The following is a 12,622-nucleotide window of genomic DNA, read 5'->3' as shown; positions in this document are numbered from 1 at the left end:
GCGAGTTTTATGTTCACTGCAGAAGCAGGGCTTTTGTGCTGACATTGCTGTAGCCGACAGTGATATCATTTTCTGCCGGCGCGAAGCCATGTTGGCATCATAAGTAACAGTTAAAGTGATGTAGAACCACACCCCTTTAGTCTGGAGATACAGCATTAATAAGTCATACATTACTTAACGTGTTCAAGTTGAAACAACTTCCGTTCATAGTCGTAAAAAATACCATTTTAACAACATTATTTAAAGACATCCATCTCTATAATAAGATATAGGTTTTAGTCGAGCTATTAAGTTTTTCTTCAGATTCTGTCTGAAACTTCAAATAATCTTTAATATACTTTTAAGACTGTTATTCATAAACCGACGTGTGAACTCTTGAATATCTGGTTCTCGACACGCACATTTTCATACTTTATGTCTGCTTCAAAGTGCAGTTCATCAGTACAGTGTTAATGTTATCACGGACAAAACTCTTCAGCTGATATTTTGCACATGTTGTAACCGACTGAGCAGCACCTGTCAAAATTACAATCAGTTCATTCCTATTTCTGCTACATGGACATTTCAGAGTGAGTGAGTGAGTTGTGAGTGAGTTGAGCTTATCGTCGCTGCTTTGCACGATGTTTATGAAGATAAACCTGATGTGAAAAAGTTCGTATCTCTCCTCCATACGCACGGTCTTCAGCAACACGTTGATAAGGCAACACACAAATCAGGAAACATTCTCGACTGGGTTTTGTCTCGTGATGACTCTAACATCATCACCAGCGTGTCAGTAGAAGACAGACTGATGTCAGATCACCACCTTGTACTTGTTAACACCAACCTTCATAAACCAAAACCCGACCACAAATACGTGCTGTGTAGAAGCTTGAAGAGCATTGACATGGATGCTTTTCGGGCAGACCTAGAATATTCAGACTTGTTGACTAAAGATACTCCCTAGGATGTAACCAGCTTGTACAGTTGTACAACCTGACACTACATGAGCTGCTCGATACACATACCCCTCCCACGGAGAAGAAAATAACTCACCGTCACGGTCTTCCATGGTATAATGAACAGGTACAGGAAGCGAAATCTCTACGAAGAACGTCTGAATGAAAATGGCGTAAGTCCCATCTTGAAGTTCATAGGCAACTCTACTGTCAGGCTAGAAACAACACAACTAAAGCTATATCCCAAGCTAAACGGGAGCACTGTCTGAATACCCTGCAGAATTCAAAACGAGACCCCAGGAATATGCACAGGTTCATGAAATCACGGCTGGGCAAGAACAGCGATAGTAGACTCCCTTCTTTCTCAGACCAGAAAGCCCTCGCTGAGTCATTCAATGTCTTCTTCATAACCAAGATAGACAAGATAAGAAATACACTCAAAACTGACTCACAAGCTGAACACATATCATATCTCATATCATCACAGAATTTCAGTGGTGAACCACTTACTAACTTTCATCCGTTCTCCTCTAATGAGATTTCTGACCTCATAACTGCTCCCAAGCCTACAACGTGTGACCTTGACCCGATCCCAACAGCGATTCTGTTGCAGCTACTAGATCAGCTGCTTCCTATCATAACAGAAATTGTAAACATGAGCCTGAAATCTGGAATATTTCCTTCTCACTTTAAACAGGCAGTTGTGAGACCTCACCTCAAAAAGCCGAACTTGGATCCTAATGACCCTAAGAACTTCCGACTTGTGTCCAACCTTTCCTTCCTGTCCAAGCTACTAGAAAGAGCTGTCAACACCAGGCTAAAGGTCCATCTATCTGTCAATACTATCCTTGACAAGTTCCAATCCGCATACCGCCAATATTACAGCACCGAAACAGCCCTGATACGTGTCCTCAATGACCTACTGTCTGCATTGGATGATGGCTTCATGGCTTCCCTTGTCATGCTCGATCTGCCAGCGGCATTCGATACCATCGACCATGAAGTTCTCCTAAGCCGTCTTTTGGTTGAATCTTGCATCCGTGGTAACTGCCACAAGTGGTTTTCATCCTACTTGGAAGATCGTAGACAAGCAGTTATCATCGGCAATGAAAAATCCGATTTCGTCAAACTACACTGTGGTGTTCCACAAGGATCTGTTTTAGGTCCGATACTCTTCACGCTGTACACGGCAAATCTGGCTAACATCATCCAACACCTCAAGCTTCTTCACCATGGATATGCTGACAATACACAAATGATGGACAAATTCAAACCCAAGAACCTTCAGGAGTTCTTCCACCGCATGTCTGATTGTACGGCAACAACTAAGTCATGGATGACAGCAAATAAGCTAAAACTGAATGGAGAAAAAACAGAGGTGATGCTGATTGGCACTAAGCAATAGTTGGCCAGAGTAGAAGAACAATCCATTCTGATAGCGGATACGGAAATAGTTCTCAGTGACCACCTTAAAGATCTGGGAGTATTTCTGGACGCACACCTATCCATGGAGAAATAGGTTACCCACATCAGCCGAACCTGTTATTATCATCTCCGATCCATCAGCAACATTCGACATTTAATAAGAAGTTGCAAAGGTACTTGCCCATGGTCTAATAACATCAAGACTAGATTACCGCAACAGTTTGCTTCAGGGCATCAGTGGTAAACTGCTATCTAAGCTACAGGTGCTGCAAAATTCTGCAGCACAGATCATCACAAGAACACCAAGACATGTGCACATGACACCAGTGCTCAGAGACCTCCACTGGTTGCCATTAAAAGCTAGAATAGAGTTCAAGCTTCTCTTTATCACATATCGATGCCTCCATAACACCAGCCCTGACTATCTATCTGAACTCTTGACTCCACACACTCCAGCACGTAAACTCCGATCAAGTGACCAAAATCTCCTCCAAGTTCCTAAATATCGACTGAAGACATTTATCAATGTGATACAGATCCTTCTCCAGCACTGCCCCTATCCTCTGGAACTCACTTCCATCAGAGTTGAAACTGTGTCCAACCTTTGAGAAATTCAAATCAAGGCTAAAGACCCATATGTTCTCCAAGTATCATAGTGACATTTAAATCCAGTCAACACTCCCTGACTTTTATCTTTATACAATCCCCTTGTAGCGCCTTGAGCAGGCATATCTGTCTGGATTGCGCGCATTATAAATGCATATTTATTATTATTATTAGTTCACAACATGATGGGACAGTAAAGCCAAGACTAATTGGAATTTCTTTGATTTACTGCCAAGGCAGGGCGATTGGGAGACTTAGAAATTCTACCTATCGATCGAAGCGCATCTATTGGACGCAAACTATGCATAACTCAAGTAAATGTGATCCAACGTAATGCTTACAAATTGTCAGTTGAATTAAGGCAATTTCTCTCAAATTCTCACAAAATATTAAGGGTGTGTGTGTGTGTGTGTGTGTGTGTGTGTGTGTGTGTGTGTGTGTGTGTGTGTGTGTTAGAGCTTGTGGTTAGAGCGTTCGCTTTTACGCCACTTTTAGTAATGTTCTTATGATATATACCTAAACACAACAGGGAATCAAACACATATTCAAGCAATTTTTCACAATGAATTACAGTGCCTCAGGCGACTAGATGATCCTATAGGATGTTGTATCACTTTGATTGTCTAACCTGCCGATGCCTCCGGTCGCATCTTACGCCAAACGAGAAGATGCACGTAATGAAGAAAAAAACCCAGGTAATGTCATGACTCAAAAGTACGTATCATTTCACTATTTATTATGTTTACATATTTTTCAAGGAATCACCAAATGTTTTTTAACAGACAATACAGTCGCATGCAAAGTTGCTGTCTGTTCCAATATCATTTGCAGAAAATCAATGCGAAAAAGTATATCTTAGATATTTTATATGTATCCCATCCTAGTTTGTGTCAACACCATCCAGGACTCCATACGCCGTCATAGTATTTGGGGTTCGCTCTTGGAACAGGAGAAGGGTCCTGGGCCGGGACACGGGATTTCTTCCAGTTCTCCAGCCTCTTCTTCATCATGTCCAGTAGATCAGGATACTTGGCTGAGAGGTCGAAGTGTTCGGTTGGATCTGCAGTAATGTTGTACAGCATGAAGGGAGGGAACACTAGGTTATCAGCTTCATAGACACCTTCATCAATTCCCAGATGTGGCAAAGGAGCCCAACCATTGTGAATTCCTGGACTCCCTTGCATGAGCTTGAGATCTCCGAACCTGATAGCAGCTGCTTCCCTGTCCTCATAGATGTTGTAGACGAACTCATTCCGCTTGCTGGGCCCGCCGTTGATGAGCATGTCGTACTGACTGACTCCGTCCATGTTGGGATCTGTGTTCTCTCCACCAGCCAACTCCACCAATGTCGGGTACCAGTCCACAGCATGCATCATTCCAGTGTTGAGGTAGCCTGTCTTCTTGAGAAGGGATTTACTGTAGATGAATCCAATTCCTTTCGTTCCACCTTCCCAGAGAGTGTTTTTGCATCCCCGTAAAGGCAAGTTATTAGCAGCTCTAAACGTGGGACCACCGTTATCAGTTGTAAAGACCAACAGTAGATTGTCCATGAGACCTTTTTCTTCTAATGCCTGAGTGATATTACCAACAGCTTCGTCTAACGCACTCACCATTCCACAATAGATCCTTCTGCTTATGGTTTCTATGTTCTTGTACATGTTTTCATATTTAGCTGGAACTTCAAGAGGTGCATGTACAGACTGGAATGGAAGGTACAGATAAAGTCGCTTACTGTTGTCGTGGTTCTGAATGATTTCAATAGCTCTGTCTGCAAACACGTTTGCAGAATAGGTTCCATTGGCGTCTCTGTAGGCAGTCTTGTTATAGCGAAAATCCAGTCCTACTTCATCTTTGCCTTCCGTTCTCGTGTGGTTAAAATAATACTCCATTCCAGAGTAATATCCAAGATAGGAGTCAAAGCCTCTCTCTGTGGGTGTATACTTCCAGTTACAGAAACCAAGATGCCACTTCCCAACCATGTGAGTGTCATAGCCAAGTTGTTTCAGTTTCTGAGGGATTGTTGTTAGATTGGCCGGTAGGTGTTTTGCTTCGTTTACCACAATAACGTCATCTTGTAGTCCTGTGTGATAGGGGAAATATCCTGACATGAAACAGTTTCTGGAGGGTGAACACAAAGGTTGGACATAAGAAGAGTTGAGAATGACTCCCGCTTTGGCCAGTCTGTCAAGGTTAGGGGTGATCATTTGAGGGTTCCGAAATCCAACATCATTCCATCCGAGGTCATCAGCAACTATAAACACAATGTGGGGTTTCTCTGCACACTCACAGAAAACTGAAGCCAAAAGAAGGCATACAGTTGATGTGAAATGCATGTTGTGTCTGGTGTATGCAGTGAAACGCAGTCGTATATAAGAGATCTTTCGAAGATAACGTGACACGTGCCTTACCTGAATTTGAATTCTTATCATTGGAAGAAATCCTTACATGGACACATTCCAGACTGATTATATCACGCATTGTAAAAAGAACAATCCACATTGTACATATAGACGCTAAAAAGCGCAATATTAATTTTGCACGGTCATGATCACGAGATTTTTGGATATCAGGAATTAGTCACTGAATATGGGTGAGTGAGTGAGTCAGTTTGGTTTTACGCCGCTTTTATTAATATTCCAGCAACATCACGGCGGGTCACTGAATATGTAACATGCTTACATTTTCACTGCAACCTAAAAGTTTGTGTGACTTTCAGAATTGCACAAACTGTTAGAAATCAATGCGTCATTACTATCAACTCTTGACTTGTGTCTATAACTCATTTTACTTTTGAGCTGGAAACTGAAAACTGTAGAAACAAAAGCACAAAGAGAGATTAATTACTGTGTCGAGCAAATGTACAAGAGGATTAACCAAAAATTCTAATGCTCTGAAGCAGTGAGTGAGTGGGTGTGTGAGTGAGTGAGCAGAGGGGGTTAACGCCAGGTTTAGCAATATCACGGGTTGGGACACCAGAAATTTGCATCACATGTGGGAATAGGGCCCGGATGTTTGGCGTGACGAGCGCACTCTTCAACAACATTATAAACGCTGAAAGTATTTCAGACAAACATAAACAATGTTCTGAGGATTCTCATAACCTCTGCTTGTAATTTCTGATAAGTACAATATTCAACGGTGTCAAAACATATGATTTTCATATTTGTAAACCACCATCTCGCACAACAGACTTAATAAAAACTGCATTCCATTATGTATGTGCCTTTTATCACTGAACGTGGGGACCATGTACTTCTATATTAGTAGTTACATGTCCATCTTCAAAGGTTTCGAAAAACATGTCAAGAAAAGAATGTAACTTTCATTTGAAATGTATTTAACAAAAAAAACCTACTAGATGAAATGATGAACTTCCTAATTGATAACATCTTTGTATTTCAAAATGGAATGTAAGAGGGACAGAAATTATGTACGATACATTTGGGTGTGTTCGGGTGAACAATTGCCATTCCTTTGCATGTGTTTGTACCAGTGCCATGGATGGGACATCGTACGATCACCTTTTCCCTTACAACTTGATATCATCACTGTGTGATGGTGATTTATAAGCCCAGAAAGGACAGTAAAAGAACTAGAAATCACAGGTAGATATTTGACACAGGTATATAATCACTAAGGACTTTGGATACTTCTGTTACCTGCATGGTAACCAAGCTGTATTTAAACCATCCATTTGCCTACTTGCGATGATCAGACAGATAAACCAACCAGTTGAAAGTAATAAAAATACTACGACTAAGAACAATGAGAATGAAAAATACTTTGAATGAAATTGATCTTACGTCCATTGCATTAGGATTATTTTACAGTACTTCAACCACCTTTCAGGTACCGTCGCTAACATTTGTTTATTCCTTCGTCCAAATTTATTATTTTACTTACTAGTTTGGAATATATGCGTTTTTCAAAATTTATCAGTAAATTCCATTTCTTTTAAAGGTGGAAAAAGATAGACACTACATGTTTTCCATTAATTATGGCTTTTTTTTACAAATGATTCTGAGCGCACTAAATGATCTTTTTACGGAAACCATATTGTTTATTAGTAAGTAGATTGTTGGTTTCCAAGTACCAAACTAATTCCGATTATTTATAAAGCGTTCGATGTTTTGCAAACGCAGCTTGTTAATGAAACTGATTGATAACTTAAAGGATCCGTATGATAACGTCCAGGTTTAGGTAGTGGGACAATGATTTCCGAAGACCTTCAGGAATACTTATGTTATCAGCCCCTGAAGCAGTATCGTGAGCTTGTACAAGAACACCATGCTGCTCATGAAAAGGAAATATTTCATTATAACCTTCCAAATTATCTAACTCTAGTTAATAGGTTTTTCTTACGGGTTTTGCTACTTTTTGAATTGAGGAACATAATTACATGAGGATGAATGTTTTGCCAAAGTTTCACCAAGTGTTGTTTTTTTGCAATATCGGGCTTACTGGTTAACGATGAATTTTCAAGATAGCGAATTTCAGGACCACCCTTACAGTATAGTGGGAATCGGTACAATTGACATTGCTTTCAGCAGAGATTTTATATGATTACTGATGGGCTATGTCTCTTGTTATTGAATGTACTATTGTCTCGATTGGCCATGACGATAAAAGATGGGACTGAAGGATGTTTGTTGGGCAGTTACTGATTAAATAAAGAAATATCGATACATGTATTAGAGAATATAACGGCATGTTGGCACATCAGGTAATGATAACATGTGTACATGAATTTGATGTTGACAGTTAGTTCCAGATCAGTGATTAGTCAAATATGTCAGTTACAATTTCTCATAACCTTCATCAACGTCTTCATACAGAAACTCTTTAATTTGAATTTGATGTCAAAGAAGACAGTATAAATGAAATTTGGTTAGAACATATTTTCCTCCTTGCCAACGCTCACCCATCTGGCTTGAGTCTCAAGCATTTATTACAGTACAACTCACGTCACGCTCTCAAGAAGAAACATGATAAATCTCATGGCAAGCTGGGTTCACGTGAATCATTAAAATATATATCCGCCCCAAAAAACACACAAAAACCCACACACAAATAGTCTGAATACATGATTGATTTTAATGACTTTTCAGAGTAGGGAATTATTCTTTGGGAAAGGAGGTCTTCGGGGAGTGCGTCCCTTTCAATCTTTTTCTCTTTGGGGTTTGAAGCTCTGTATTTGTTTAGGGTATTCTTCAAGGGGAAATACCGGCTCGTACAAATAGTGATACGTGTACTGATGCGAGTTTTATTTTCACTGCAGAAACAACATAATCTCGATAAATTGCGATAAATCTCCACTAGTACCCTGGATGTATCCTGAATAATTCTATTACCTTGATGGCTTTTTATCCAATCAGGTGTCTACGCTGGGAAGTTGAGCGTACCGATCACAAGGCTTCTATCATAACTCACTTGTTGCAGAGGTACCCTGAAAGAGTGAGTGAGTGAGATTTGTTTTACGCCGCTTTTAGCAATATTCAAGCAATATCAGGGCGGGAGACACCAGAAATGGGCTTCACACATTATACCCATGTGGGGAATCGAACTCGGGTCTTCGGCGTGACGAGCGAACGTTTTAACGACTAGGCTACCCCACAGCTCCTACCCTGAAAGAGCTAGAAAGAGTTCTTGCATATATTTTTCTAGGGTTTCAGACCTGTCGATTTGCCTTCGCGGCCGCGGCGGCTATCTTTGTTGACAATGGCAAGCTCGGTGGTAATGGCTTATCTGACTGGCTACTGTGAGAAGGCGTAGCCAGCAAAGGAAGGTGATACAATTATCGGGCCGAAGCCTAGACGCATCCAGGGTACTAGTGGAGATTTATCGGGATGTACACCCTGGAGATTATTCAGGATGCAGAAGCAAGGGCTTTTGTGCTACCATTGCAGCAGCCGATGGTAATATAATTTTCTGCCGGCCGACATTATAAGTAACAGTTAAACTAATGCAGAACCACATTCCTTTAGACCTGTGGATACTGCATCAGTAAGTCATACATTTCTTAAGTTTAAGTTGAAACAACTTACGTTCATAGCCGTAAAATTGTAACAATTTCGCAACATTTCTAACGACATCCATCTATATAAAAATATATGTAGGTTTTAGTCGAGATAGTAAATTTTTCTTCAGATTGTGTGATACATGCCTGAAACTTCAAATGATCTTTGATATACTTTTAGACTGTTATTTATAAACCCACGCTTGAACTCTTGTACAAGTGTTGCATGGCTACGGACATGGCTTTATATTTATGGCTACTTCAAAGTGACACCTTCCAGCAGTACAGTGTTAATGTTTCACGGACACAACTCTTCAATTGATGTCTTGTACATGTAAATGACCAACGACGACGAGCCTCTAAACTGTTCGAAACTGTTTTCCTTTCAGTCAACTGTCAATATAGCAATCAATTCACCGGGGCACTAATTCCTATTTCTATTACAAGGATGTTTCAGAGTGAGTGAGTTGAGCTTACCGCCATCTTTTTGAACAGTATTGAAGCTATATCAGGGACAGTAAAGCCTAAAGGCAATTTCCAGAGTATATTTAACTAAGGGATGCAAGCTTCGCATGACTAAGGTAAACATCATCAAACGCAATACTTGTCAACGCAAGTTGTCAATTGCTAAATAAATCACAAAATATCAAGGGACGGTGGGAAAGTCTAGTGGTTTCCTCGTCACGTCGAAGATCCGGTTTTCGAGTACAAAGTGTGAAGCCTGATGTTCCCTGTCGTGATATTTTTGGATACTTGTTAAAACCACACTCACTCACGAAAATGTAATCTATTTGAATCCGCATGCTTCTATTTTAATATCCAGACATCAACAGTAAGTAGGTGCGTGAGAGAGTGAGTAGGTGAATGGTTAATTGCGGGAGCGAGCGTGCTTTTAGCAAAACTCCAACAATGTATACGACACAGGCGACTGAATGACATGCATTACAGGATGTCTTATCACCTTATTGACTGTCTGATTCACCACCCATTGGCCTCGGTCTCTTTTTACTTACCTCATGGGATCTTCACGGAAGGTTCACCTGATGAAAAAATCCAGATAAAATCCAGACTCAAATGTATAGATCGATACACTATTTATTATTTTTATACATATTTCACCAAATTGCCGTAAATAGAACCGCAGTTGGCAAAAGCAGCCCATGCCAAAAACATTTACAGAAAATCTGATGCAAAAATATGCCTTGCACCTTTAATGTGTATCCCATCCTAGTTTGTTTAGCACCATCCAGGACTCCAAACACCACCATAGTATTTCGGGTTCGCTCTTGGAACAGGAGAAGGGTCCTGGGCCGGGACACGGGATTTCTTCCAGTTCTCCAGCCTCTTCTTCATCATGTCCAGTAGATCAGGGTACTTGGCTGAGAGGTCGAAGTGTTCGGTTGGATCTGCAGTAATGTTGTAGAGCATGAAGGGAGGGAATGTTTGGTTATCAGCTTCATAGACACCTTCACCTATTCCTAGATGTGGCAAAGGAGCCCAACCATTGTGATCTCCTGGACTCCCTTGCATGAGTTTGAGATCTCCGTACCTGATTGCTGCTGCTTCCCTGTCGTCATAGATGTTGTAGACGAACTCATTCCGCTTGCTGGGTCCACCATTGATGAGCATGTCGTACTGACTGACTCCGTCCATGTTGGGATCTGTGTTTTCTCCACCAGCCAACTCCACCAAGGTCGGGTACCAGTCCACAGCATGCATCATTCCAGTGTTGAGGTAGCCTGTCTTCTTCAGAAGGTTTTTACTGTAGATGAATCCAGTTCCTTTCGTTCCCCCTTCCCAGAGAGTATTTTTGGCGCCGCGTAAAGGCAAGTTATTAGATGCTGTATATGTAGGCCCACCATTATCTGTTGTAAAGACCAACAGTAGATTGTCCATGAGACCTTTTTCTTCTAATGCCTGAGTGATATTACCAACAGCTTCGTCTAACGCACTCACCATTCCACAATAGACCCTTCTGCTTATGGTTTCTATGTTCTTGTACATGTTTTCATATTTAGGAGGAACCTCAAGAGGTGCATGTACCGACTGGAATGGAAGGTACAGATAAAGTGGCTTACTGTTGTCATGACTTCTAATGATTTCAATAGCTCTGTCTGCAAACACATTAGCAGAATACGTTCCATTGGCGTCTCTATGCACAGTCTTGTTATAGCGAAAATCCAGCCCCACTTCGCTTGATCTCTGATTGATGTGGGTAAAATACTCCTCTGCACCAGAGTAGTATCCAAGATAGGAGTCAAAGCCTCTTTCTGTGGGTGTATACTTCCAGTTACAGAAGCCAAGATGCCACTTCCCAACCATGTGAGCATCATAGCCAAGTTGTTTCAGTTTCTGAGGGATTGTTGTTAGATTGGCCGGTAGGTGTTTTGCTTCGTTTACGATAATAACGTCATCCTGTAGTCCAGTGTGATAGGGGAAATATCCCGACATAAAGCAGTTTCTGGAGGGTGAACACAAAGGCTGGACGTAGGAAGAGTTGAGGATGACTCCCGCTTTGGCCAGTCTGTCCAGGTTAGGTGTGATCATTTGAGGATTCCGATAGCCAACATCGTTCCATCCCAGGTCATCGGCGACAATAAATATAATGTGAGGTTTCTCTGCACATTCACAGACGACTGAGGTCACGATAAGGCACACAAATGATATGTAATTCATGTTTATGTGCTGTGCGCGACAGAACAGTGTCGTGTATAAGGGTTCTTCCAAAGATAACGTGACTCGCGAATAACTGTATTTTTGTCAGCTGGTATTCTTATCATCGGAAGGAATGCTTACATAGACACATTCCACACCACGCATTAAAGAAAGCAGTCTAGATTGAACATCTCGTGGCTAGAAACCCCAGTGTTAATTTTGTATTGTCATTGCTTTAGAAGGATATGATATCAGGTTTTACACCTTCACTATGAAAGCCATTGACACAAACATATTTTCCTCCTTGCCAACGCTCACCCATCTGGCTTGAGACTCAAGCATTTATTACAGTACAACTCACGTCACATTCTCAAGAAGAAACTGATAAATCTCATGGCAAGCTAGGTTCACGTGAATCATTAAAATATATATCCGCCAAAAAACCCCACAAAAACACACACAAATAGTCTGAATACATGATTGATTTTAATGACTTTTCAGAGTAGGGAATTATTCTTTGGGAGGGAGGTCTTCGGGGAGTGCGTCCCTTTCAATCTTTTTCTCTTTGGGGTTTGAAGCTCTGTATTTGTTTAGGGTATTCTTCAAGGGGAAATACCGGCTCGTACAAATAGTGATACGTGTACTGATGCGAGTTTTATTTTCACTGCAGAAACAACATAATCTCGATAAATTGCGATAAATCTCCACTAGTACCCTGGATGCATTCTGGATAATTCTATTACCTTGATGGCTTTTTATCCAATCAGGTGTCTACGCTGGAAAGTTGAGCGTACCGATCACAAGGCTTCTATCATAACTCACTTGTTGCAGAGGTACCCTGAAAGAGTGAGTGAGTGAGATTTGTTTTACGCCGCTTTTAGCAATATTCAAGCAATATCAGGGCGGGAGACATCAGAAATGGGCTTCACACATTATACCCATGTGGGGAATCGAACTCGGGTCTTCGGCGTGACGAGCGAAC

The 12,622-nt window shown here is 41.1% G+C and overlaps 2 protein-coding genes across 2 annotated transcripts; both read right to left on the bottom strand.

The window, feature by feature from the left end:
* Window positions 1-3,688: 3,688 nt before the first annotated feature.
* LOC124275253 (arylsulfatase B-like) lies at window positions 3,689-5,302 on the bottom strand. Its single transcript, XM_046710733.1, has one exon. It carries the CDS (start codon window positions 5,300-5,302, stop codon window positions 3,860-3,862), a length of 1,443 nt encoding a protein of 480 aa, XP_046566689.1. The 3' UTR covers window positions 3,689-3,859.
* A 4,760-nt stretch (window positions 5,303-10,062) lies between these two features.
* LOC124275324 (arylsulfatase B-like) lies at window positions 10,063-11,697 on the bottom strand. The gene has a single exon (XM_046710822.1). The coding sequence runs from the start codon at window positions 11,659-11,661 to the stop codon at window positions 10,222-10,224; it is 1,440 nt and encodes a 479-aa protein (XP_046566778.1). The 5' UTR covers window positions 11,662-11,697; the 3' UTR covers window positions 10,063-10,221.
* Between the last annotated feature and the right edge of the window lie 925 nt (window positions 11,698-12,622).

The sequence above is a fragment of the Haliotis rubra genome, unplaced genomic scaffold, assembly GCF_003918875.1.
Source record: "Haliotis rubra isolate DU_JTF1 unplaced genomic scaffold, ASM391887v1 Scf2, whole genome shotgun sequence".
Taxonomy (NCBI): Eukaryota; Metazoa; Mollusca; class Gastropoda; order Lepetellida; family Haliotidae; genus Haliotis; species Haliotis rubra.
The sequence above is the reverse complement of the archived record's forward strand: the minus strand, read 5'-3'. Positions and strand labels throughout refer to the sequence as shown.